The sequence below is a fragment of the Cyrtonyx montezumae genome, unplaced genomic scaffold (genome assembly GCF_038088225.1).
Source record: "Cyrtonyx montezumae isolate F1298 unplaced genomic scaffold, pur_monq_1.0 scaffold_3, whole genome shotgun sequence".
In the NCBI taxonomy this organism is placed as follows: Eukaryota; Metazoa; Chordata; class Aves; order Galliformes; family Odontophoridae; genus Cyrtonyx; species Cyrtonyx montezumae.
The window spans coordinates 86,736,599-86,760,677 of record NW_027072034.1 but is presented as its reverse complement, the minus strand read 5'-3'; the positions used below and the strand labels follow the sequence as shown (position 1 = coordinate 86,760,677).

At 40.9% G+C, this 24,079-nt stretch overlaps 1 protein-coding gene across 1 annotated transcript in view; it reads left to right on the top strand.

Annotated features, from left to right (window-relative positions):
• LOC136052272 (ephrin type-B receptor 5) overlaps positions 1-23,747 on the top strand; it is a 65,154-nt gene extending 41,407 nt beyond the window's left edge. The window contains exons 7-17 of the mRNA XM_065742255.1: positions 7,673-7,797; positions 9,325-9,487; positions 10,171-10,285; positions 12,610-12,665; positions 12,779-12,898; positions 13,293-13,540; positions 14,429-14,644; positions 17,731-17,880; positions 18,030-18,223; positions 19,433-19,588; positions 23,123-23,747. Coding sequence (XP_065598327.1) covers positions 7,673-7,797; positions 9,325-9,487; positions 10,171-10,285; positions 12,610-12,665; positions 12,779-12,898; positions 13,293-13,540; positions 14,429-14,644; positions 17,731-17,880; positions 18,030-18,223; positions 19,433-19,588; positions 23,123-23,231 — 1,652 coding nt within the window. The 3' untranslated portion in view covers positions 23,232-23,747. The remainder of the gene's footprint in view (positions 1-7,672; positions 7,798-9,324; positions 9,488-10,170; positions 10,286-12,609; positions 12,666-12,778; positions 12,899-13,292; positions 13,541-14,428; positions 14,645-17,730; positions 17,881-18,029; positions 18,224-19,432; positions 19,589-23,122) is intronic.
• The last annotated feature ends 332 nt before the right edge of the window (positions 23,748-24,079 follow it).

Sequence of the window (24,079 nt, the reverse complement as noted above, 5' to 3'; positions counted from 1 at the left end):
TGAAAATCACAGTTTTTACTGTTCTTGGGGAAGTGTTAAACTGAATTTTGATGAAGGAACCAAAAGCAGAGTCACCACTGCTATTTTATTTGAGCTGCACTCAGTTATATACCCACATTGTTTGCTTGTACTTTGCTCTTACCTTTTTATCCTTGTTTTGATAAATGATCTTGGAATGTTATTCTCTTGTCAGTAAGGAACAGATTTTTTTGCCTTTACATGATAGATTTATTTAAAATATAGAATCTTAGAATCATCACATTGCTTAGGCTAGAAAAGAACTTCAAGATCACCAAGCCCAACTGCAACCTAACCATACTACCCTAACTACAGCAACCCTCTGCTAAATCACGTCCCTGAGCACCACATGCAGTTTTTAAACACATTCTGGGATGGTGACTCAACCAGCTCCCTGGGGAGCCTATTCTCATGCTTAACAATCCTTTCCATAAAGAAGTTTTATACAGCCTAAACCTCCCATGGCACAACTTGAGGCCATTTATCCTTGTCCTGTCACTTGTCACCAGTGAGAAGAGACCAACTCCACTATCACTGCAATCATCTTTCAGGTATTTGAAGAGAGCAATAAGGTGTCCCTCAGCCTCCTCTTCTCTAGGCTAAACAGACCCAGTTCCTTCAGTTGCTCTTCAGTCTTCTTCTGTCACATATTCTCCAATCCCTTCACAAGCGTTGTTGCCCTTCTTTGGACCTGCTCTATCACCTCAGTATTTTTTCGGTACTGAGCACAGTACTCAAGATGGAGCCTCACCACTGCCAAGTACAGGAGTAGGATTACTTCCCTAGTTCTTCTCACCACACTATTCCTGATACAAGCCAGGATGCCATTGGCCATCTTAGCACAATGCTGGCTCATATTCAGCTGTCTGTCCATCAGTACACTGATGGTCGCTTTCTGTCAGGCAGCTTTCCACTCCCCAAGCCTGTAGGGTTACCTGGGGTTATTGTGACCAAAATGCAGGACCCAGCATTTGGCTATATTGAAGCTCATATGATTTACCTTGGCCCATTGATCCATTCTATCCAGGTCCCTCTGTAGTGTAGTGTCTTTCTACCCTCTGTCAGAACAACACTCCCACCCAGCTTGATGTCATCTGGGAACTTACTGAGGGTACACTGAATCCCCTCATTGAGATCATTGATTAAGATGTTGAATAGGAGTGGCCTCAGTACCGAGCCCTGGGGGACACCACTCATGACTGGCCACCAACTTGGATTTAACTCCTTGGGCCCAGCCATCCAGCCAGTGTTTCACCCAGTGGAGTATATGCCAATACAAACCATGGGCAGCCAGCTTCTCCATGAGGATGTTGTGGGGGGTAGTGTCAAAGTCTTTACTGAAGTCCAAGTAAACCACATTGACAGCCTTTATCCACTAAGCAGTTCACCTTGTTATAGAACAAAATTGGGTATGTCAAACATGATCTACCATTCATGAACCCATGCTGACTGGGCCTGATCCAGTCTAAAGGTTGACCTTTAATTGATCCATGATTTCTCCTGAGAAACTCTGTTCCATAACCTTCCCTGGCACAGAGGTGAGACCAATAGGTCTGTAGCTACCAGGATCATCTGGTACAGCTGCTTCCTCCTCCTGCCTAAAGTCACCAAATCTGCTCTTCCGCTTTTGTTTGACTTGTTTGTCTTTTCTCATCACTCCTACTATCCTGGGTGTCTCTTAGCATGTCTGGTTTCTTGGATGCCTCTCTCCAAAGTGGTCTCTCATATGCTAAAGCAGTCTACAATGAGAGAAGGCTAGATTCCTGAAACAGTGTATAGTGAGTGGCTTGATTTTGTGTTCCCATGTTTTTCTTGCTCTTCTATGACATCACTAGGAGTGAGCTTGAAATGAGCTGCCCTCAATTCACAGTGACAGCTCTGCTGTCAGTGACAAAGCCCTGCTTCGTCTATGACACAGACAGTGTTATCCTTGTCCTCTTCCCTTCAATCCCCTAATTTGTAGAAACAAACCCTGTAACCAGGAGTTAGGTTATGAAGAAGGTATGTTCATTCAGTGCTGCATATGCCTGTTGGGTGCAAACAGGTTAGCCCCACCTACCTTACACACCAAAGGGAGAATCAACTACATATTTAAAAGCATAAAGCATGCATACTCAACTACATTTCTGAGAACTGGGACAGATTATCACAGTTAACTCTAAGAATTCATTTCCATAAACCCTGCCTTGAATTTCTTTGGGTGAACATGCACTGTGCCTCCTGGTGGAGGTGGTTGTGGGTTCTGAAGATGAAGATTGAAGGCATTCCTCGCTGTGCACTTGGAGACACTGATCCAGCTTCTTCTGGTTGTTATACTGCGGTTTTGTGGTATCAGTTTGTTCCAGTGCAATAGTCTATCATAGTGCTTCTTTCAATCAGTGCATTCATTATTGTTCTTACTCAAGGTCTGTCCCTTTCCCCTCTTTTGCTAAATTCTTAAGTTTTATTTTAACCCATTCTTGTCTCACCCCTCAGTAGTTTTTCACATTCATTTAGATTACTACTGTTATTACTATTTTAACAATTGTTATATGGCAAAGGTGAATATTTCAGGGTTTTTTTTTCCATTCTTAAAGAAACAAGGAAGGAACAAGAAGACATGGAGAGTACAAAAAAGTAAATTGGAGAAAGATGAGCTTTCTGAATGAATGGACTTATCATAAATTTGGTTTACACTGAATTAAAATTGATAAAAGAATTACCCTTCAGTACTGGTAGCTTCTGAATATTCTGCTTATTCATGCATTAGAGTTTTCTGACTTCCTTCATTTGCTGGTGCAAAAAATACTCCTCCCCACACTGACTCTTTATTAAAGGTATCTTAGGCAGTATTCCTGGCACAATTCTACTATTTTTTCTTTCATTCATATTTGAAACCTCCTTGGATAGTAATAATGTGATATAAAATTAGGCATTATGTGACACTGAGGCAAATCACCTGGAGGAAGAACTGTCCCAGAGATGAGACGAGAGAAAAAAGGGAATTGCTCAGATCTGAAGTGCTGAGGATGGATAGCTAAGAAATTATCAGGATGTGTAGAAAGATGTTAGGAGGCCATTCCAGGTAGCATGAATTGCACAAAGAAAGACTAGTATTTAATTTTAATGTGATTATTCTTCTTCAAATGGAAGAGAACCCAACAGAGAAATTATAGAACTTAAATACAATAATCATATTATTGGAAGAAAGCAATAATCTGATTAATAATTTAGTGATTATTTAACAACTATTTCTTTTAATACCTCAAGGCAGAAGTCAGGTTTTCATTTTAGAGACTCTGAAAAAACTTTCTTTGTGGACAGCTGTAAAATAACTATCCATTTTTTTTTCCCCCTACACCTTCCACTGAGGCATGGAATATCAGTTGCTGGAGTTATATTATTTGGAACTTACTCATCATTCTGACAGTTGTTGCATTCCTAGTGAGCAGAGAAAAAGACAGAAGAGATGCAAATTTTGGAGCAAGTCCCTGCAGAGTTTTAAAAGCAACTAGAATTTTGCTAAATACAGATATTATGATGCTAACAGAGATATCTGAGGATCAAGGTGGTGTGAACAGACTGATTTGTTCCTGTGGAAAGATATGTAGCAGCCTTCTGCATCAGCTAGATTCAGATCAGTGGGACCTGGCAATATCAGAGATGCATACAACTGAAGAAATATAAGCTAGAGAGGCTGAAGGCCTGTGCAGGAGGTTGGATCACAACAGTCATAGTTATGGATAATACCAGGAATTTCAAAGGACCTGCTAGAAGACTTTCAGGTGGAAAGGAGTAAAAGACTTGAACTCCAAATTGAATTTAAAAAGGCAAATTGATGAATCAATCAGGAAAATCTTCTTGAAGATGTCTGCTTTTTCAAAGAGATACAGAAATGTCCTGTAGACAAAAATTACATATTATTGTGTTTTGTCAGGCTGAAACTAGCAGCTAAAGCAAATGCTTTATGAACTGTGTTTTCATCATCCACCAAATAAATTACACTAATTTCCCAAATAACAAGCTGTTTACTTACAACCCTAATTGCCAACTCTAGGCACTTAAAGAAGAGAGATTGCCTGGGAATACCAAGTGTCATAAGCATTGCCTAACAGCCATACCACCCTGGAAACACCCAATCTCATCTGATCTGAAGCTAAGCAGGGTCAGACTTGGTTAGTACTTGAATGTAACCATGAAATGGTATAGTTCTTGATGGAGCCAGGACAGCTGTAACCTCAGACTTTGAATTCTTCAGAAGACTAATAGGAGGATGTAGGATAAGTAATCCCCAAGGATAGTACTCAAAAATAGTATGGAAGATGGTATATTTCAGTAGGTCTATATAGATGGCACACAGATAGCAAGGAAAAGAGGGTGGCTCACCTTTAGGATGATAAAGGCTCACTGTGGACTCCATACAGGAGGGATCTCCAAGAAGAGAACCTTCCCTGGTCAGCCCTTAAATGGGGTTTGGGAGAGGTGGAGCCAGGCTCCACCCCTTCCAATCACACAGGTATATCAACATCACCTGTGCCCCTTGTGGCTGACTCGGTGCTCACCTCAGGTGATCAATCAGTGGTTCAGGCTGTGATTCAACAGTTCCCATACGCTGGGTCCTCTGGGATTTGGTCTTGGAGAGCAAAGGGGTCCAAGACAGCTAGTTGCTCTTCAAGAAGGAAGTCTTAAAGGTACAGGAGCAGGCTGTCCCTCTGAGCTGCATAATGAGCCAGCAGGGAAGAATGGTGTGGATGAACAGTAGGCTTCAGGAGAAAAAGAGAATCTACTTCTGGTTGAAAAAGTGATGGGCAACTCAGAAAGAGTACAGAGAAGTTGTTAAGATGTACAGAGAAAAAATTAGAAAGGCAAAAGCCCAGCTTGAAATTAACCTGACTGCTGGGGTCAAAGGGAACAAGAAACTCTTTTCCAAATATATTATCAGCAAGAAAAGGACCAAGGAGAATCTCCATTGTATGCTGGATGAGGCTGGGAACGTGACCACTGAGGATAAGGAAAGGCTAAGGTTCTCAATGCTATCTTTACATCTGTAAGGATGTAAAAGTCAGACCTGTTACCCTCAGAGTACTCCGCTCTCTGACCTCTGCTTCTCTGATGAGAAGCAGAATAAACCCTGCACGATTCAGGAGGAAACAGTAAGAGACCTACTTCTCCAACTGGACTGCCACAAGTCCATAGGACTAGATCAAATTCATCCAAGAGGGAACTGGCAGAAGTGATAGCTGAGCCACTTTCCGTCATCTATCAGTGCTCCTGGTGAGGTCCCAAAAGACTGGAGGCTTGCCAGTATAAGTCCCATCTACAGGAAGTGTTGTAAGGAGGATCCAGGAAACTACAGGCCTGTTAGCCTGGCATCGGTGCCAGGGAAGGTTATGGAGCAGATTGTCACGAGGGGGATTGTGCAGCACGTGTGAGACAACTGAGAGATCAGGCCTAGCCAGCATGGGTTCATGAAGGGCAGGTACTGCTTGACCAACCTGATCTCCTTCTATGATTGAGTGACCTGTCTGGTGGATGAGGGAAAGGCTGTTGATGTAGTCTAGCTAGACTTCAGCAAAGCATTTGACACTGTCTCCCACAGTATTCTCCTACAGAAGCTGGCAGCCCGTGGCTTGGACAGGTACCGACAGGAAGGAACCAACTGAACAGCTGGGCCCAGAGAGTGGTGGTGAATGGAATTAAATCCAGCTGGGAACCCATTACAAGTGGTGTTCCCCAGGGATTGGTACTTGGGCCTGTCCCTTTCATTGTCTTCACATCCAGCTTCACACCTGGATGAGGGCATTGAGTGTACCCTTAGTATGTTTGCAGATGACACCAAATTGGGAGGTGATGCCAATCTGCCTGAGGGTAGGGAGGCTCTCCAGAGGGATCTAGACAAGCTGGATCACTGGGCTGAGGTTAAATGGGATGAAGTTCAACAAGGTGAAGTGCCAGGTTCTGCACTTTGGCTACAAAGTCATGGTTTTATGATTTTTGTTATATTATTGATATTCCACATCATAACATCAGGTAGTGTATTGGGAGTTAAAGAGTCCAGCTCCAGCTGCATGGATCATCGATAGTTATGGATATGCCTGTCTCAGAGGAGAAGAACTACATTCCCCAGAGGACTGTGCAATGCTTTGCATTTTTACGTGTTTCTGCTCAGAGGGAAAGATAAAAACTGCCTACGGTCACGGGATCGACTCTCTTCCCTTCGGGATCGAGCTCGGCAGTGGGTGTTTGTTGCAGCCGTCCGCCTTCAGCATTAGCGTAAGGCCTTCGGTTTATCAGACTTTCTCTCTCTTCCTCACTTTATTTGATTCATTAAGCTCGATTCCAATTATATTGTATTATATTGTGTTATTTTGCTTTCTGATATCTTATTTAGTAAATCAGCTTTCCTCTTCAGATCATTGCCACTGTTTTGTTCCTAGGCCCATCTCCCTTCTCCCTTTTTCCCTTTTCCCCCCTTCCTCTTCCCTGGGGCGTGGGTCCATGGGTCCCCTGCCTCATTCATCACAGTACCTGGTTAAACCAGCCCACAAACCGCTGACATAACTCCATGCAGCACTATAGGCTTGGCAATGAGTGGCTGGATGACTGTGAAGAGGAAAGGGATGTTGGTTGATGCTCAGTTGAATATGAGCCAACAGTGTGACCAGATGCCCAAGAAGGCCAATGGCATCCTGGATTGTATCAGAAATATTGTTGCCAGCAGGAGCAGGGAAGTAATTGTCCCCTGTACTCAGCACTGGTGAGGCTGCACCTCGAGTACTATGTTCAGTTTTGTGTCCCTTACTGCAAGAAAGACATCAAGGCTCTGAAGCATTTCCAGAGAACGGTGATGAGGCTGGTAAGAGGTCTGGAGCATAGGCCTTATGAGGAATGGCTGAGGGAGATGGGATTGTTCTGTCTGGAGAAGAGGAGGCTCAGAGGAGACCTTATTGTTCTCTCCTAACTACCTGAAGGGAAGTTGTAGTGAGCTGGGGGTCAGCTTCTTCTCTCATGTAACTAGTGATAGGACTAGAGGTAAGTTTCAAGTTGTGCCAAGGGAGATTCAGACTGGATGTTAGGAAATACTTCTTCTCTGAAAAGTGGTCAGGCATTGGAGTGAGATGCCCAGGGAGGTGATGGAGTCACTGAACCTGGAGGCATTCAATAACTTGGACATGCTGGGGAACATGGTTTAGAGAGATAGGTGGACGGTTGGACTGGATGATTTTGTAGGTGTTTTCCTAACCTGACGATTCTATGATTCTCTGCAGAGATCCCTAAGAATTTAACAAGTTTCCTTCTTTTATATGATCATCAGAAGTACTCTTGAAGTTCAAATTTTCCCTTAGTGACATCTGTTTCCAGTAGATCTGTCCAGGTATGGTGAGGGTCTTAATAAAAATTGCTCTGATCATTCCACAAAAAGAAATAATTTCAGAACTCCTGTGCATTAGCAGTTAGACATGGGTTTCTTCACTGAAAATTGGGACAAACAATGACTGTATCTCTACTCCCAGTAGAGTAAAACTGTACTTGGATTTCTTCTGGTTATTTCACAAAGTAAAAAGGGAAATTAAGGGAGGAAGTGAACTAACCTTTCAATTTTTCATGATAATTATTCAACTATAGATCCTTTTTAACCTTTTCACTTTGCAAACACTCCTCTCTTTTATTCCAGTGCCTTCTACAATCCCTATGATGCATCAGGTGAGTCGTGCTACCAGTAGCATCACACTGTCCTGGCCTCAGCCAGACCAGCCCAATGGGGTTATCCTGGATTACCAGCTACGGTACTTTGACAAGGTGAGAAGAGAGTGATGCAGAGCAGATTGCTTCATAGCTTTATGCAGGAGACAATGGGGAACTCTTCTGTCGGGAAGATTCACCTTTAGATCAGGTTGGATGAGATTGAGAAAAATGATCAAATTATGGAGGAATAGCAAACTATATGAAGCACAAAAGTTCATGATATATGCTTCATCTAATATCTGCCTATCTGCATTTCCCAGCACAGAACGATCTAGGGATGATGTTAAAAAGGGAAAAGACAATTGTAGCTAAGGTAAAAAGCTGTGGCTGAAATAATTGAATAAATTTAACATCAGTGGCAGCTAACAGTGCAAGCTCACACTTCCAAATGTCTCTATTGGAAATGAACTCACTGCAACTGTCCTGTGTCTTCATTTATGTCTGGATCAACATCTCTAAGAAATTTTGGGATAAAGAATGCTCTCTTTTATTTACTAGCTGGCAGATCCCCATAACATGTTTATGTGCTGAAATGACCGGGTGACAAATACAAAATCATTCTCCATTCACTTCTTTCATGACTCCTAATCTTAAGGGGAAGAGGTCTGTAGTTCAGACAAGTTCCCATTCTCTACATCTGGTCTTTTATATAAATATATGTGCAGAATTCTGTAGGGCTACTGTTTCTTCTAGAGGAAAAGGGGCCTGCTTTTTGTAACAATGTGCCTGCCAGCTTCTTGAATATATTCTTACTTAGGATTCTCCAATGAGAATACATGAATCGTAGAATCATAGAATATCCTGAGTTGAAGAGACTCACAAGCGTCACTGAGTCAACTTCTGGACTCATGGGAGCACCCAAAATTCAATCTCTACATCTGATAACGCTATCCAAACACTTCTTGAACTACAGCAGCTGTGGCTGTGACCACTGCCCTGGGGAGCCTATTCCAGTGATGAACCACCCTCTGATGAAGAGCCTTTTCCCAATCCCCAACCTAACACTCCCCTGATGCAACGCAGTGTTGTTCCCTTGGGTACTGTCTCTGTCATCAGATTGCAGAGATCAGTGCCTGCCCTCTTCTCCCTTCTTGAGGAAATTGTAGGCACCATGAGGTCTCCCCCACTCTCTTCTTTTCTAGACTGGCCAAACCAAGTATCTTCTGCTGGTTTGCTTACATTTTCCTCTCCAGGCCTTTCGCCATATTTGTTGCCCAGCTCAAGTTTGGGCAAAATTTCAGAATGGGCTAGGGCTTTTTTAATGGATAAGCTTTAGCAAGAAACTGTGAGACAGTTTTGTCTCTCACTTTTGTTTAAGTCAGGATTGAGGAGATTTGGCAGAACTTTGTGGGGAACTCAGGCATAAGGGAATTAAATGTAGCCATGAGAAGCAGTGAGTAGTGCATTAAGAAGTTTCATCTGGAATATCAGTTGAGGTTGGGAGGCTTTGTAGGAGATTCAAAGAATATGACACCCACATGGAAGCTAGTATTCCTTGATATGAAGAGCCAGCTATATGGGCAAAAATTTCACTTTTTTTTTTTTTTTATTTTTTTATTTTTTGGTCACTGACATTCACAGGCAGAAGATGAGGATAATTCATTTACTTTGACTAGTGAAACTAACATGGCCACTATATTAAATCTGAGTCCAGGCAAGATCTATGTCTTCCAAGTACGAGCTAGAACAGCAGTGGGTTATGGCCCATACAGTGGAAAGATGTATTTCCAAACTTTAACAGGAGGTAAGTGAATGAATACCTTTTTGTATTCATATCTGCATGTGCCCATCTTTTATTATCATGTCATTCTTTTTACTAGCTTATCCTCTGGAGAACGCTATGAGGCAGTGCTACTCAACTTGTGTGCTTGTACGTCACAATTTACATATGCAGATTTTTTTCACTACGATAAAATTCATGTTGTTAGAGCATGTTGTTTACACACCCTTAGCCTTTACTACCTTCATATTTCTCAGTCCTACTCCTTGTTCTTGTGTACCTTTCAGCAGGAGTAGAGTATGTCAGTAGTACTCTATTTAGAAGAGCATTACAGTGCATAGCACTATATGCTGCTGTGGTTTGGTCTTCACCTGTCACAGGACATCTTACAGCTGAATGCTCTATGAATCTCTTAAGACTAGAGGGACAAAGGACATATACACAGAACCTTACTTTCTAGCAGTATTATTATCCACTCATGCAGAGAGTAATGTACTGCACTGTGTTGCCCTTTGGTCTGGATCAAAGGTACATATGTCTACAAACTAAAATAATAGGGATAACCAAGGCAAGCATTTGTTAAATGATCAGGATTAGCCTGGGAGGCAAAAGGCTGATATGGATAGAATATGGCTGAATCAAGATGGGCAGATCAGAAACTCTATTTGTACCTGTTCTGTACGTTTGCATGTGTGTATCTTTTCTAGGAGAGCGCTCAGAGATGGAGCAGGACCGACTGCCGCTTATTGTGGGCTCGGCACTTGGTGGTCTAGCCTTCTTGGTAATTGCTGCCATTGCCATTCTTGCCATCATCTTCAAGAGGTGAGTTCTTTGACCTGCTCATGTGCCAGTGCCTGCACCCTACACTGTGGAACTTTCTTACCCCTGCTACTTAGCACAATTTCCAGGAAAGCTGCCTGGTCTGCAGTTATCTGTAGCCAGTTTGCTGAAGGATAAAAGCTCTACATTCCAGATTATTCCATGGGACACAGATTCATAAAACATAGGTTAAAGAAAGCAAATAGCACTTTCAATTTTGGAAAGAAAAAATGGCAGATAAGTCAGTGTAGAGATAGTCTGATATGGTAAAAGAGAATGGCAGAAATTTTAAAAAGGAAAGTAAGGGTTGCTAGCAGAGTTGTGTTGAGGAATAAAAGTAAGCAATGGAAGAGGGCTGAAGAAAAAAAAAACAGTCATCACCTGCTCATTCAGTTTACAGGTTTGAACTAAACTGACTGTTAGTAATAGATTCCTGGATCTTTTCTCCACTCTGCTGCTGCACAAAAAATACCCAACTTTTAATTTCACTTTCTTTGTTGAACTAAAGAACTATATAAATCAGTTCACCTTAGAAAGTGACACTTAGTTTGAGTTATTCTTTTTTTTTTTCTTTGCATTTTTTAAAATTTGTTTTCTTTACTAGTGTGTATTTTTTTTAATGTTTTTCTTTCTGGGAAGAAAGTATAGTTATATTTACAAGGTTATCTCCTTTTGTAGATTTGAACTGTTAAAATACAATTTCTTATTACAGACAGAAATGTGATATTATGTGTGCAAGTTAATATAGTGTATACTTTTCTTAAAAAATCCAAGCCCAGAGTAAATTAATATTACCAAATCTGAGTAGGGTAAATGTGAACATGTAAAAAGAAATATCATAAAAGTAGACCCATTTATACATGAAGAATCATGAGTTATGGTTCAGAGAAACTGAAGGAATAACATGGATATTTTTAATCTGTTGTTGATATGGAAAATAAATTCGATGATATAGGAAATCCATGTGAAAACCTTTAAAAGGCTGAATATACATGGAGACAAAAACAATAATTTTAAGTTGGTTTTGCAAATTTTTGAGACATCTGATCCAGCCAACACACAATGTGAAACACCTATTTTATCTAATTTTTTGTTTTAGTTTTATGATGGAAAAATATTAATATGTTGGATGACCTACAAAAAATCTGAATATTCATCTGATGTTCACATCCAGTAGCAGAGTTAGGGTTTAGTAGATATAAATCCCCAGTAAAGCCATTTTGTTCCCCAGCAGAGACAACATACCTCAAAGATGGAAATATACGTGTTTTAGGAATTTCAGAAGAATTCTAAGAAATAAGCTCTATAAGTATGGATAGTCCACAATGTTTCCTGTTAGAATCATAAAATGATAGTAAAGAAAAGTAGTATTATGTTTCACAAAACTCTGACTTCAGATGGTAATTAAATAAGGTCCTGTGTTGAAATAGCAAAGCATAAGAGTTGGTAAGACTTCTTGTCTACAGCAGGGATTCTACAGGAAAACAGGGTTGGATTTATAATCCAGTATAATTAATATAATTTAGAAAAGATAGTAAACTGCTATGTACATCTTCAGGGGGACAATAAAACTATAAACATTGCTGGGAACTAAGTAAGTGGCTGTAAAAATGGGAAATATTAAGATCAAACAAAGAGCTGGATAATACTTGGAAAGCAGATCATGTGATAAAAATGGCTTGAATAAAACACTTTCAAAATTATATTGAAATCTGAGAAACACCTATGCTGAGAATCACGTATGCATACTGGAATTTCCATTCTTATTTGCAATAAGTATTACAGTAGTAAAGACTGCTTTAAGCTGCACCTGTGGAACAGATGTCAGTCCATCTTGTTCTGTGTGATTCTTTTTGGGTATCATACTGAAAAGAATAGTCAAAGTGTATGCTAATAACAGAGAAGAATGAGAGTAGAATTTATAGATGTCAGGCATTTTTAATTGGAGTAGATTACTCTTAGAATATTTTTGAATGTTTTTCACAGAAGATGGACTAGATTATTGAAAATAATAATTTGTAATTGAATGAAATTAAAATGTAAATTAACAAGAATAGCAAGAAAACTTCAAAGACAGTAAAGTTAAACTGCAATTTTCTTTCTCAGTAAACTGCTGGATTCCATCTTATTTCTCATGTCTAAAATGAGGTTGCATACAGTAGTGTTAAAACTACCAAGTAGAAAACAAGCTAGGATACTGAGAGATTTGCAGGATCTTAACAGTGTCATATACACTTAAATTCAAGGGTTGAATGTTTCACTGAGAAGCCTACTGCAATATCTTGGGCAGACTTCTGCATGTTTTGACTTTCCTTTATGTTCTGCAGTAAAAGGCAAGAGACTCCCTACTCAGACCGCCTACAGCAGTATATCAGTACACGAGGTAAGTGTTTTTGAGCAACAAATGGCAAAGACCTATCCCTTCAGGACTCAGTAGTACCCATTTTCCTCAGGGACTGATTCTGTTCACATTTTGGACTGTTTCCTCCACTGCAGGACTTGGAGTGAAGTACTACATTGATCCTTCCACATATGAAGACCCCAATGAAGCTATTCGAGAGTTTGCCAAGGAGATTGATGTGTCCTTCATCAAAATTGAGGAGGTCATTGGTTCAGGTAGTGTGAGAATCTTCAGATTTTGAACCTCTTTGTCCTAATTTAGCACACTGGTGGCCTGAAGTGGACCAAATTCTGATATATGAAGTCTCTCAGAATAGCTAATCTTCATTTTTGTCAAAATGTATCTTGACCTACTTAAACTCACATGCTGTCTCCAAACCAAGCTTAAAGCACCCTTTGAAGATTTATTTGACTTCCTCATTTGAGCTCTGAACCTTAACCTGACTGAATTCAGAGCCTTCATCAAGAGCTTTACCTTGAACTAGATGGTCTTAAGTAACATTATTTCCAAACAGTTCCAGGTGTCTTCCATATAGGAATGCTTTAATGCACCTGACTAAACTCTTCCTGTGGTTCCTTACTTGAGGTGTGTTTCATCCCTCCCTAACAGGAGAATTTGGAGAGGTGTGCTTTGGGCGCCTAAAACACCCAGGGAAACGTGAATACACAGTAGCTATTAAAACTCTGAAGTCAGGTTATACAGATGAACAGCGTCGAGAGTTCCTGAGCGAGGCCAGCATCATGGGGCAATTTGAGCATCCCAATGTCATCCATCTGGAGGGCGTGGTCACCAAAAGCCGACCAGTCATGATTGTCACAGAGTTCATGGAGAATGGATCACTGGATTCCTTCCTCAGGGTACCATAACTGGAGTCCCCCACAACTGTTACCTCTTCATCTTGCTGTATGCCATTGTCAGACTTGATAATTGCCTATCCTTCCTCTTCCCCTTTTCTCTGCAAGTCTTCAATAGTCCTCTGTACATGTAATAGGAATAACAGCAGATTATCAGGCTAATTGTTTTTGAAGCCAGTATTACAGAAGTTTACCCATCATCTCTGCATTGTCTTCAACCTCTCAAACTCAACAATATGAAATTATCCATCTTTGGATAATCTTTGGCCATTCACTTACTATGTCCAAACTCAAGATGTGCCTTTTTAATAATTCTATTTAGAGTTAATTCCACCTAATGTTTCCAAGTCACTTCCAATAATTAAAATTGTTATTATTTTTTGACTCGAGTCTCCAGTTTTTTTTCTAATAACAAAATAAAAATATAGATATTTCTTTAGTATAGATGCTTCACTTCTTTTTTCATTGATGCAGGTTATAATTCAGCCCAGCCACTTCAGCAGGTGCATTTTGAAGAGCACATGAAAGCATTTTATGGAACTGAATAGAACTCATTGTAAAAATATCAAAACATTAAGAGCAGATTTTATGCTCCCCTTAGCCATCTTGGTAGGTAATGAGAGACTAGACATACTTTGCTAAAGGAGGATATGACCACAATGAGATTTATATTCAAAAGTATATCACCAAAGTCTGACTTCACTTGAGATTCAGTGCTTCAAGTCCAGTTTCCTTTCTTATTTGCTGTCCCTGGGTCCTTAGAGTTTGGTTGAAATTAAGACACGTCTTCTAACTTCATAAATCTATCTTATTAACTTGCTCTTTCTTAGTCTTCCCTATAGGATCAATTTCTGTGGTCATAAAAGCCTGTGTTTACCTCTTCACTTGCAGCAGAAGGAGGGACAGTTCAGTGTGTTACAGCTGGTGGGAATGCTACGAGGGATTGCAGCTGGCATGCGCTACCTTTCAGACATGAACTATGTGCATCGCGATCTTGCAGCACGTAATATCTTAGTCAACAGTAACCTTGTATGCAAGGTGTCAGACTTCGGTTTGTCCCGCTTTCTGGAAGATGATGCTTCAAATCCCACTTATACTGGAGCTCTGGTGAGTTAACCACTGTGGAGTGAGTTACTGCAGTTCTGCCCACTATAAATTAGTTTTGTATGCACCCTTTTTTAGCTCATCCTGAGGCCAGTGGGGCCTGTGGGGTGAGGGTTTAGCCTTCTACCTTGCAGGCTGTCTATTCCAAACAAACAAAGAACAATAACTGAGTATCTGATTCCCTCTGCCATGTGAAATATAGTCTAAGTGTAGTTCATTGTGGGATGATGGTGAATACAACAAAACTAGGACAAACTTCATAAACTAGTGTAGGTATTATCTTTTCCCTTACACTGGCTTCATGCAGGAAATTAAAGGGACTGAAGGGAAATTGATGTCTGTACTACCCCATTTGAGTAAAGAATATTTTTTATCCTATAAAAAAAATAATCAGCCTAAATATATGTATGAACTTACTACCAATCATCAAAACTTATTACATATAATGTTCTGATGCCCATTATACCTTCCACAAAAGTGGTAGGAATGTAACAGGTGGATTGAAATTGTCATTTAATGCAAAGAATGAAGAACTCTCACTGGAAGGAGAGACAAGTTTTAGATATACATATTGTGAAGAACCAACACAGCTAAATCATATTTCATCCACCAGGTCATAACTGCATGTCAGAGACATTAAGATAGAAGAAGAGAAATTTAATAATAGTCACTCAGTGTATCCATCTTTGGAGATGCAGGTTGAGATTGTTCACATTGTGAGTTATGGTCATACAGGATTTTCTCTTGAGTTGTATTGAGGTGACCATCTGCAGATCAGACCTTCTTTCAAGTTTGTTGCCTCCCCAGGACTCAGATTTGGGACATTGCTAGAGTAATGAAGAGTTTACCAACTCCTGTTCTTTCATCTAGATATAAATGATGTTGCCTCAGGAAGTTTCAGGTCATGAAGAGGGCCCTGGGATGATTACTAAAGAGTTCAGGTGCTTAGGTAGTGTTTCCCTCTATCGATTGATGTGGAAATATATTGGAAGAAACAGGCGCATCCAGGACAACAATGTTTAGCTCCAACACTTGTGTCTTTGACAGAATTCTTTTTTTGTAATGACCAGAAATGCTGCAGGCAAGGCAATGAATGACACAGTTAACGGGAATGTTTAGATTAGTCCAGGGAGCACCAAGGGCTTCGGAGTCCATCTGAAATGCCTGTACACTAATGCATGTAGTGTAAGAAGCAAACAGGAGGAATCCAAAACTTCAGTCTGTTCCCAGTTCTATGACAAGTAGCCTAGCCGGAGTGCTGGGATAGAGGGGCTGTAGTCCATCTAGGATTGATGGGCAGGGCAGACAAGGTGGAGGAGCTGCAGTGTACACAAGGGAAAGGTTTAATTGTACAGTTCTTTCAGTTAGGGTTGACTGAGATGCTGAGAGCCTCAGGGTAAAAGGATTGGGGGATATGCAACAAAGCAGATGCTGTCATAGACTTCTATCATAGTTCATCCAGCCGGAATGACAGTAATTAGTTATTCAGTAGACAATTAAGAGAAATCTCTGAATTGGTAGTCCCTGTCATTTTGGAAGAAAACTTCTCAGATATTAACAGGGAACATAACACTGTAGAAACAAGTAAGTCTGGGAATTTCCTGAAGTATATAAAAAATAACTTCTTGTCACAAACACTTAGTTAACCAACCAGAAAAGGTGTCTTCCCATACTTATTCTTGAGTACAGAAGGGATCATGAGAGATGTGACTGTTCCAGCTAAAGCAATCATGAAATGTTTTAATTTAATATTTTTAGTGAAATGAGGAAAATGATCAGCAAAGTTGTCATTCTTGATTTTAAAAGAGAAAACTTCAATACTCAGGGAGTTAGCAGAGTTCCCTGTAAATCTTCCTTTAAGGGCCTGGAGGTCTACAAGAGCTGATTACTTTTTAAGAATCCCTTTTAAAAGCACAGAAGCAGGCAAACTCACTGTGTCATAAGTCAAGTAAGCAGAATAGCAAACAAGCTTGGCTGAATAAGGAGCTCTTCATGGAGTTCAAGTAGAAGAAGAAAGCATTATGATCTCTTTAGGCAAGGTCAGGCCATACAGAAAGAGAGTAGTGCTGCAAGAAGGGATGTGGGGAAGCTGGTTGACAGTAGGTTTAGTATGAGTCAGCAATGTACTCTAGCAGCTAAGACAAACTGTGTTCTGGGATGCATTAAACACAGCATAGCTCGCCAGTCAAAAGAGGTAATTATCTTATTGCATACGACATTGGTTCCAATATTCTCTTGGAATATTGTGTGCAGTTCTGGGTGACAAAAGGATGTTAAGATTCTTGAATGCATCCAGAGGATTGCAAGAAATCTGGTTAAAACTTTGGAAGCCATGCTCTATGAGGAATGGCCAAGAGCACTTGGTTTGTCTAGTTTGGAGAAAAGAAGGTTAAAAGGGACTTCATTGCTCTCTACAACTTCCTGAGTAGGAGTAGTAGAAAAAGAGTTGCTCATCTTTTATCCCCTGTATCTTTTAACAGGACTCATGGCTCAAAGCTGTTTGGGGAGGTTCAGACTAGACAGTAGGAGAAATTTCTAGTTAGCCACTGGAACAGTCTTCCTAGAAAGGTTATTGATATATTTTTGATTCTCTCTTAAAAAGAGGCATTTGAATAATGTAGTTGGTCTCAGTCTTTGTAAGTCCCTTCCAACTGTTCTGTTCTATTCTATTCTATTCTATTCTATTCTATTCCTCTATTCCTCTCCTCTCCTCTCCTTGGCTTTCAATTTCCAAATTGTTGAGACATTCAGGAGGGTTTGACTGTCTGCTACCTCTTAAATGCCATACAGAAGAGCTATAAAACTTAAATTCCATTACATTAGAGATGTGTAGCAGTCAGGGGGCATGATTCTGTTTATTTATTTATTTATTTTTAACTTGTATGTGTCAATAGAACAAAGTAGAATAACATACTTACTTAACATACTGTAAATTTAAACCACCCAATGTCCACAAGATAGCATAAACTGAACTGGCACATCATTTCAGAGTTGTGTTGTTTTACTAGCATCTGACCTGGTCAATGTTGTCATTTTCCCAATTAGTTCTTTTCTCACTAACGTTCTGGTTACTCTGTGATGCTTTCTAGGGCTGCAAAATCCCCATCCGTTGGACTGCCCCTGAAGCTGTCCAGTATCGCAAGTTCACCTCCTTCAGTGATGTCTGGAGCTATGGCATTGTCATGTGGGAGGTGATGTCCTATGGTGAGAGACCTTACTGGGACATGTCCAATCAGGATGTAAGTTGGGGAAGTGCTGGGAATGTACATCTGCCTCTCTGCTCTGCATCTGTTCAAGCTGAAGAAAGTCATACACTGACAAGTGACTGAAGCTTGTCTGTCTTTTATTTTCCCAGCTGTGATAAAACTTTGTTCTACTTTTTTGGCAGGTAATTAATGCCATTGACCAGGACTATCGCCTGCCACCACCCCCAGACTGCCCAACTGTTTTGCATCTGCTGATGCTTGACTGCTGGCAGAAGGAGCGAGTCCAGAGACCAAAATTTGAACAAATAGTCAGTGCCCTAGATAAAATGATCCGCAAGCCATCTGCTCTCAAAGCCACTGGCACTGGGAGCAGCAGGTGAGATGAGGATTTAATGCAAAATAATACAGCTGGTCTCTGGGTAGACATCATAAGGAAAAGAAGGCAGTAAATCACTCTATACAGTGTTTTTCCAATCCTCTCTTCCAAGACTGAGACCAATTAAGAAGAAAAACATAAGAGTACACAGTTGGAAGAGATGTATATCCTGATTCAATCTGTGGGTGATGAGAATGAATTAAGAGTTGTGAATGATGAATGTGACAAGAAAGAAAGATCTTGACAAGTTGAGGGACCTTTGGGGATGAAAGTAGGGGCAGATCTGGTGCAGCTATACAAGATATTGTGTGATCATATACATTTCTGTGATCACAGGAGGTGTTAAAGGAAGAAAATACCATAGCTTGTGGAGTGAAGGAATTCCACAGCTAAAACTAATTAGAACTGCAGCTCACATCTCATATTTTCCCACCTGCATTTTGCTACATTATGGAACCAGGGGGAGAAGGTGAGCAAAGGAGAAGTCTCCAGAGGGAGGTAAATAGATCTAAGATTAGAAAGGTTTTGGGCTGGTAATAGAATTATGTCCTGCTGATATGGATGGTTTTGCTGCAGTTATAGACTTCGGCTCGCTGCAATGCACTGCAAAGCTTGGACTAAGGAGAAGCATGAAGTAATGCCCAGTTTATTAAAAAACAGCACAGAAAGAGAATTGCTCTGGGACAGATTCGGATGCCAGGAAAAGCAGCACATGCCATTCATGAACAGTGTTTTCTTTGACTTTTTACTGCTTTGTTCTGTCTGATGTGTGTTGAAGCCCAAGTGACACACTGTCTTATAGGTTCCTTTGTGATCCAAAAAAACACATCCTGGAGAAGCGGAGCTATTCACAAAGGTAAAAAGGTACAAGGTCTCATCTCTGTGCCTTGGAAACTGCAGCTCTTAACTCAGATGATAAGTTTAGACCCAGAAAGTGTGGAAAGATCTGGGAGAAGATGAGGAGATTGTTCCTGAGAGACTATAAAATGGGAAGGAAAGATCATCAGCTTAGGTTGAGTGGATAGTTTTTAGGCAGAAGAAGGAAAACATAATCAAAAGACATCAAGATGGGGCTTTGTGAATCAGAGCATAAAGAACAAATGTAATTGTTTAGTCCATTCTGTGCTGTTCTCTCTCATAACTCTGACCTTACCAGTGTGGTCACCTGATGTTGATAACAGGGATTTTTAGAAGCTGACTCTTTTGCAGACCATCTCAGCCTCTCCTGAGCAACTCCCCTCCAGATTTTCCTTCACTCAGCAATGCCCATGAGTGGTTGGATGCCATCAAGATGGGTCGTTACAAGGAGAATTTTGACCAGGCTGGTCTGATTACGTTTGATGTCGTATCACGCATGACTCTGGAGTAAGTATAGAGGCAGAGAGTACAGTATACAATGCAGAAAGTGAGAGATACAGAGTAAGGGCTATATGGAGAAAAGGGCTATAATGGAGAATATTATTTCTTCTGCAAAACAGGAGAAATAATCCAGAGTGAAGTAGCTACTCTGTTATACACAGCTTGCTGAGGTGAACATGCTCCAGTGTAGTCATGTTCTGCAATGGACCAGAGAATCAAGGTTCAGGGATATTCCTGCAATTGAAGAGAACCTGGGGAAGTGGAGAGAGCCACCAGAAACTGGCAGACCTTGTGAGAGTGGCTGACAAGGCATGGGCAAGATCAGGAATAGAAGTATATTTAAACACAGCATAACCACTATTAACAGTCACTTGCTGAGGCAATCAGCTGAAACCCAGATGGAGAGGCCATAACCTTCCCATACAGACCCACGTATCCAAACAGACCTCTAAAGGACTGAAAAGGTTGCCCAGATTTTCACTTTCAGGGAACTCCAGATTCTGGAAATCCCCCTGGAGCCTGAGGGCAGAGGTGGGTGCCATGGGTGCATATATGTCCACCTGGATGAACTTTTTTGAGCAAGTCACCAGGTTGCATGAGGAAATCATCAGGCAGTGTGGTAACCAGGGATTCAAGCAAGAGACTGATGCATGGTATTGTGTACTGACACAGACCAAGTGACAGTCATGCCTTATATCCCTGAAGAGAAAGGTAGACTAGCTTCCAAACCTGAGGTGACATACTTCACTGACATACAAGACAAGAGAGACTGGACAGTCATTTGCTAAGAGCAGAAAGAGATTCTGGAAGTCCCTTCCAACCCCTACAGTTCTGTGATTCTGTGAAATGTAGTGGGATCAATCACACAGATGGAATATTATGATTGAGGCTTACAAGATTTTCTGAAGAGACAGAAAGAGGAGAGGTGAGAATGTTGCCCACTATGTTAAGAAATAGACAGATTGCAGAGAGCTGCTTTTGGGAAACAGCTATGAACAGGCTGAGAACTTGTGGCTAAACATCAAGGACTAAATCAGTAAAGGATATGTGGTGGTCAGGATTTACTGCAGGCTTTATCAAGGAGAGCCTGTTGACAAGACCTTGTTTCAGCTACAAGAGGCCTTTCTCTTGCAGACTTTACCTGTGCTCATCAGTGCAGAGGATATCATTTAAAGGGATTAAGATTGGAGGTGGCCTGGGCTTCAGTGACCATGTTTTATTTATGTTCATAATCTTAAGGAACAGGAACCCAACAAAGAGCAAAGTCAGGGACCCTGAACTTTAGAAGGGCAAACTAGAAGAGGTCCTCTGTGAAACTGTCCTTAAAGACAAGGGAATTGAGCAGATCTAACAACTGTTTAAGGAAAATTTTCTTAGAGTGCAAGAACTGCCCATTCCCAAATGTAAGAAACGAAGCAAGGGAAGCAGGAAATTGGTATGACTGAGCAAGGACCAGCAAGTCAAGGTGAGATTTAAGGAATGAAATGCACAGACAGTGGAAGTGAGATGTGGCTTGGGAAGAGAACAGGGTTGCCATCAGAATATGGGATTGGATCAGGATAGTCAAGGCACATATGGAACTGAGATCAGCAAGGGATGTAAAGAATAACAAGAAGGGATTTGGGAGGTACACTGATCAGAAAAGAAAGGTCCACTGATAAACGAGAAGAGAGAACCAACTACAACTGATGTGGAGAAGGCTGAGGTACTCTGCAATTTCTTTGCCTCAATCGTCATAGCAGTCAGACTTCTCACATTTCTTAAGACCCCAAACTTCTAGGTAGAGACTACAGAAGCAACATCCTCCCCACTGTAAGCAAAGAGCAGGTTCAGTGAAACTGAATATGTATAAGACTATGGGGCCCAATCCCAGGGTTCTGAGGAAAATTGCTGGAGTAGTTCCCATGCCATCACATGTGAAAAGTCATGGCTGTCAGGAGAAGTCTCTGGTGACTGGAAAAAAAAACAGTGCTCCCACTTTTAAAAAGGACTGAAAGGAAGACTTTGGGAATTACGGTCTGGTGAGCCTCTCCTCTGTGCTTGAGAAGATCCTGGAGCAGATCCTTCCGGAAGCACTGTTAAGGCACAATATGTGATGCCTGACCTATCTGATGGCCTTCTACGATGGAGTGACTGTCAGTTGACAAGAGATGACTGACCCATGTCATCTACCTGGATTTCTGTAAGGCCTTTGATGCAGTCCCACAAAACATCCATGTAACTAAATTGGACAGATGTGGATTGGATGGGTGGGCTATTCCGTGGATAAGGAGTTGACTGAGTGGGTGCAGCTCAAGTTGTGGTCAATGGCTCTATGTCCACATGAAGGCAAGTAATGAGTGGTGATGTAAGTTTTCAGATGACACCAAGTTGAGTACTGCAGTTGATACTGCAAATGGAAGGGCTGCAATCCAAAGAGACCTGGATAAGTATGAGTTGTAGCCCCACATGAACCCAATGTGGTTCAACAAGGCCAAGTGCAAGGTGCAGCTCTTTGTTCAGGGCAATCCCAGATATGTGTACAGATATAGAGAAGAATTCATTGAAAGCAGTCCTGCAGAGAAGGACTTTGGTTCTGGTGGAGGAAAAACCAGAGGTGTGTGCTTACAGCCTGAAAGGCCAACTGTATGCTGATCTGCATCAAAAGAGGGGTGGGCAGCAGGGAAAGGGAAGGGATGATCCCAACTCTGCTCTGCCCTCATGAGGCCTAATGTGGAGTATATTGTGTCCAGGCCTGGGGTTCCCAGCACAGGAAAGACATGGAACTGTTGGAGTGCAGAGGAGACCACAAAGATGATTAGAAGGTTGGAACATGTCTACTATGAAGAAAGGCTGAGGGAGCTGGGCTTGTTTGGTTTGAAGAGAAGGCACCAGGAAGGCCTCATTGCAGCATTTCAGTACATAAAGAGAGTTTATAAAAAAAATTCTGAATTACTTTTTACATGATCTGATAGTTGTAGGGAAATGTAGAAGGGTTTTAACCTAAAAGAGGGAGATTTATGTTAGATGTTGGAACTAGATGATCTGAAAGGTCTTTTCCAACCCAAAACATACTATGATTCTATGATGACTCTATGCTAGGACAATATTTTTTATGTCAAGGGTGGTGAGGTACTAGAACAGGTTGCTTAGAGAAGTTGTTGAATGCCTCATCCCTGAAAGTAATTCAAAGCAAGTCTAGATGTGACTGTTGACAACTTGATCTTGTTGGTAGTAACCCTACCCCTGTCAGCTGGGTTGGAACTGGATAATCTATGTGGTCTCTTTCAACTCAAGCCATTCTAAGACTCTCTGATTCTATGAAGTGTTATGTAGAGCACAGGAGCCATTAAAACGCTTTTTTTTTTTTTTAATATCATAATCTATCAAGTTCTACCCACATCTCTTCTATCCAAACATTTGCCAAGCAAAAGCAGAAACCTTTTGAACTGTTTTCCAGACATCAATATCCACATATATCAGTATGGAGTTACAGGGAAAGGGAATGTTCAGAATATTAAAACCATTTTAACACTTTCCATACCCTCTGTTCTTTTGCAGAGATCTCCAGCGTATTGGAATCACCCTGGTTGGTCACCAGAAAAAGATTCTAAACAGCATACAGCTCATGAAAGTTCATTTGAATCAGCTTGAACCAGTTGAAGTGTGATGCTTAAATGCTCTGTATTACACCAGACTCAAATTCTGTGATGGTTCTGAAGGGGTTCAGAGGGATTGTCACTTTAAGAAAAGGAAACAGCACGATGCTCCTTGAAGACTTATTTCACCTAGAAAGTATAGACATTACACATCCCATTCCATCAGCAAAAAGAGAATCTTCTCATTATTTAAAAGCAGAGCTAAATAGCTGGTGACATTTAAATATGGCTGGCATCATACACTAGGAGTAGGACAGGAGAGGGAAAGTTATAATAAGGTATGGGGAGCTGGTATATTAGTTTGGACAGATCACAAGCAAGTGCTAGCTCTTCTCCACTAAAATATCAGACAGTTTTCCAGCACCATCAGTAGGCTTCATCTGTGACTGAGAACCCAGCAAAGTGGTGAAGACATAATAAAGGCTGCAAAGAAATCACTATTTTTCCAAAAGAATTTCAGCACATTGTGAAAGATTATCACTCAGTTAGAAATGGACACTGCTCAGTATGCCAGATATGAGAGAAATTGAAGTTTCACTTAGTGCACAGTATGTGGTAAACAGTGAGATATATCATCTGGTAATTTTTACAGAGGTTGAGAGTAAAGGGATTAAAATTCTATGCTATATCGTATTCAGTTCTTGGGTCTGTCCCGTGATTGAGGAGGGAAACTCACTGACCATTGTGCTGAGGCAGTGAACAGCAAGACTTAGAGCTGTATAGCATCTATTTATGTGAGTGTAAACAGCATAAAACAGTAAGGATTCCTACAATTCTTGCTGAATTTTCAATTGGAGTGCCCATTCTTGAGAAGAAAGGTTTAAGTTGCAAGGTTCTGATAACCTGAGCACTCAATTCT